The 4,175-nt window shown below is 38.3% G+C and overlaps 1 protein-coding gene across 4 annotated transcripts in view; it reads right to left on the reverse strand.

Moving 5' to 3' along the window:
- The window catches only part of lypla1 (lysophospholipase 1), a 13,141-nt gene extending 10,444 nt beyond the window's left edge, over positions 1-2,697 (reverse strand). For 2 of the 4 annotated variants that reach the window (XR_014028880.1, XM_081348068.1), the window contains exons 1-3: positions 2,500-2,697; positions 2,379-2,410; positions 2,237-2,302 (exon numbers count right to left, since the gene is read on the reverse strand). Coding sequence is in view for 3 of the 4 variants with exons in the window: in XM_081348068.1 (XP_081204194.1) it covers positions 2,237-2,302; positions 2,379-2,410; positions 2,500-2,541 (140 nt within the window). In the remaining variant the exon portion in view is untranslated. Of the gene's footprint in view, positions 1-2,236; positions 2,411-2,499 lie in introns of all 4 variants that reach the window. The other 2 variants (XM_081348070.1, XM_081348069.1) reach the window with 2 other exon arrangements.
- Between the last annotated feature and the right edge of the window lie 1,478 nt (positions 2,698-4,175).

Consider the following 4,175-nt stretch of genomic DNA (forward strand, 5'->3'; position numbering starts at 1 on the left):
GTGCTCCTCGCGGTCTGAAATGAGCGCATTGGAAATGAATGGGAGACGAGTTTCCTCTAGTGGAAGCGTTTGGTACTGCAGCCGCAACTTACAACTTATTTAGATTTATGGCTTTGATTTTCTTGCAGTTTTAGAGTAAAACGTGTTTTTGAAAATATACATTTCATGAAAAAAAAAAGAGTCATAACAATAACTTTTATTAATTTTATTTTATAGTAACTTTTTTTAAAGGGGTGGTAAAACACGATTTCACTTTTCTAACTTTAGTTAGTGTGTGATGTTGCTGTTTGAGCATAAACAACATCTGCAAAGTTACAACGTTCAAAGTTTAAAGCAAAGGGAGATATTTGCTTTTAAAGAAATCAATTTCTAAGAACTACAGAAACGGCTGAGAAGGACTACACGACATTCCTGTGGGCTTGCTGACATCACTAAGCCCAACATTTACATAAACCCCTCCTCTGGGAACACAATACATAGAGGGGGCGAGGCCATTTTATGTTGCTTTGGAGAAGAGTTGTTGTGGTAGTAGAGTGTCGTTGCCGCTATGCCGTCGAAACGCTGTTATTTTCACCCAGATTGCAGGTCCACTTTGTTCAGTCTTCCTAAGGACGGTTACAATTTATTTTTAACTCGGTCCCTCATAATTATAATCCAAATGTCGCTCTCTGTGCTGCACATTTTCCGGAGGAAAGCTTCCTCAATCTACGAGTTACAATGCAGGATTCACACAACGGCTTGTCCTGAAAGATCGAGCAGTTCCAACTTTAAAAACAGAAGCTGTTGTTTACGAGCCACAACATGTAAGTATGATTTTTTCGTTGATGAGTTTTCCTGTAATAGTTCGTATTGTTAATTGTACATTGTAGTGAGGAAGTAAACGAAGGACAACGCTGTTTGTCTCCACAAACCAGTTTGTTAAATGCTAACGTTAATTCATACTTATCCGACAAACACATACAAACTTCTGTTTAATATCACCAGCGCAGCGAACTTGGAATGTTCGTGGTTGTTGTCGTTTATGTGATCACTGTAAATTATTCTTTGATTATAGCTTTTATGTATTGTTTATCTACAGGCATGCTAAACATGGTTTGTGTTTGATTTGGCTACTGTTGTAAAGCCGATGTTTAGTGTTCGTATTGGGTTAATAGTTCTGCGACAGATATTTAGCTACAATCGTTTTAAATATACAAAAGTAACAGCTTCATATAGCGATCACAATAGATCTGCAGTCTTAAAAAAAAAACATACCTTTCTGAAACGTCCTTTAACAGCCGTTCTTGAACAGGTTCTGCTCGATCCTCTCCACTAACATTCTCTGGGTCTGATTCGGGCTCAAACTGGTATAGGAATATTAACGCCGTTGTTTACTGAAGCACAAACTACCGGTGAGGGTAAGGGGCGTTTCCGAAACAACGTGAACTTGGCGGTTAGCGAATCACAACACACTGGGCCAGCTAACCAATCTGAGCCCATTACGTATTTTTGAGGGCGGGGCTTCTTAGAACCAGGAAATCATCCGACCGTTTTTACAAGGAGGGACAGAGCAGTGTAGAATAATGGTTAAATATGTGAAAAATAATGCGAATTTTAAAAAACGAAGCATGAACACATGTTACAGTGCACCCCACAAACACAATCAAGCCTTCGAAAAAAGGTGTTTTACCACCCCTTTAAGTAAACTTTTTTTAACTTCAGGAATAATGTGCCAGGTGTCGTCTTTGAAAAGAGATCAAACTAAAGTCTGTGCTTTAAAGCATTCAAGATTTACGACAGTTTAAGTTGGAAATTACATTTTCAGGTCTATGCTCAAAACGTGAATGAATGGATTATAAATACAGCGAAAATATAATGTAGTACCCCCCCAAAAATACAAAAGATTCAATAAAAAACATCAAACTAAAATACCCTTTCATTGAAAAAAACAAAACAAAAATTCAATCATTTTTGACCGGCACGCGAAGAACACCAGAGGGTTATTATTTCTTAATATGCCTTCATCATCATTTGTATAATATTCCTTATTAACAGTTTTTCCTTTATACTGCCACTTGTTAGTTGAATGTAAAAGTTTGAATGTAATAATTATGATTTCACGGGGTCAAGCATTTTTCAGCAAAGGCATAATAACAATAACACAGGCAAATATCAGGTCACGTGGTACAGCATAACAGGAATGACCCATCTGACAATGTGCTAAATAAATATAAATGTATGTATGTGTGTTACATACGCATGAGGGCAGATGTACTTGACATGAGGAGCCCTGATGGCCGCCAGAGCTTGAGCCCAGCCGTGTCTGAGGAGAGCACAACCTGGTCAAACACTTCACGAGACTTCATTCAATCATGACACATAATCGAGATATGGTTTACCCTGTGTCTCCCAGACCGTGGAGGAATATCACCTGGAGGGGGAAACACACAACAAGCTAAAAGTATATAACATTTAAACCCCAAAATCTGAGGGCAGTATAGCGCCGATGACGTCACTTACAGCAGCCGTTGCTTTACTAGCGGCGGGAACGATCGCTGACATGTTATTAGCGCGCGAAAGAGTCCTTCAGCTTTGTATGAACAGAAAGCTTCAATGTCATCAGCTCACAGCGACAGGTATGATTCTGGACTCACTCACTCACTCACTGACGGGCGCTTTCGAAACACGCTTCATAAAGCTTCGAATCCTGAGTGAATCATTGGATCTGAACCAGTGACTCGGAGCAAAGTCACATGATTTCAGTAAACGAGTCACTAGGGGGCGATGATCTCCGTGAACCAGTGTCTGTATATGATTTTACCTGATCTCTGATCAGTTGTATACATTTATAGACATTTAATGACACCTTTCATGACAAATTATGTAATAAAAAGCGCAGTTGTAGTTAAAAGTCTGTTTTGATTAGCCAAACTCACCATTAAACAAACGAAACAAGCCCTATAATATAATAAAATAACTCATATCATAGAGATACTTCATATATACGTGTTAATTGCATTTAATAGATGATAGCTTCAATGAAACATTGCAGTTGGTTTGTAAAAGGTGTTTTTCTGCACGAGTTTTCGCTGCATTTACACTGTTCTGACCAGCAGGGGTCGCCAGCAGAACAGTGAATCATTTGGCGAATCAATTGATTCAAAGCTTCAAAACGCTTCGTTTCTCCCACTACAGGTTTAAGGTCAGAACCCTATGAAGGTAAAACAGTAGCAAAACTCGAGAGCATGTAAATGTGAATTTGAGAACTTGTACAATAAATATTCGTACTTGTACATGAACATTTACACTCACAGCTCCAATGTGAAAACCTGTAAAATAAAAATCTGAAGTTGAATGTTGAAATTTGCACTCGCAAACAATAGTCACAAACCTGTATTCTGAATCTGAAGCTGCAGACAAGTAGACACAAATGTGTAAAATGCCATTCACAGAAATACAACGACAGACACAAACTTGTAATATATATTTTGCGTTTAATCTTACGTTCACATTCGCGGTACTTCCTCAATTAAGCACTTGCAGCTTCTCAAATCTGTCACTGCAATTTCAAATTTCGCGCCTTGACTTTTGCTACTCTTTTCGCGACATATCAGGTGCAAAACTAACTTGTGCACTTGAAACTCAGAGGCGGTGAGAGGGAAAGGGGGGCGGGAGAAGGGGGGGTCAAAGGAGCCGTTTTATTGGTTGGCACCTAGCCAATGAAATGGGAGTTCGATGATGTCACGAAACCCGCGTGCACTGAAACACTAACATGGCTTAATGCATTAGACTGATATTAAAATAAATAAACGAAATTATCAAACTCAGTAGGCACAATGCTAATGCATACTACAGAAAAGCAGATGAGCACAGAATATGACGTAAAACATATGACGTATGCCATATATATATATGCCCTATATATGGTATATATACCATATAGACTGTAAAAGAGTTTTGTGTGTCCAACAGTTAGGCTAGGGTGAATATTTAAAACATTTATATTTTTCCAAAGCGACTTACATTGCATATTAAGGTATACATTTTACATTCTTATCAGATAATTTAGGTGCATTTTCATATTGCAATGGAATTGGCACACACACACACACACACACACACACACACACACACACACACACACACACACACACATATATATATATATGTATATATATATATATATATATATAGGC

Source organism: Scardinius erythrophthalmus (genome assembly GCF_964197995.2).
Source record: "Scardinius erythrophthalmus genome assembly, chromosome: 2".
Taxonomy (NCBI): Eukaryota; Metazoa; Chordata; class Actinopteri; order Cypriniformes; family Leuciscidae; genus Scardinius; species Scardinius erythrophthalmus.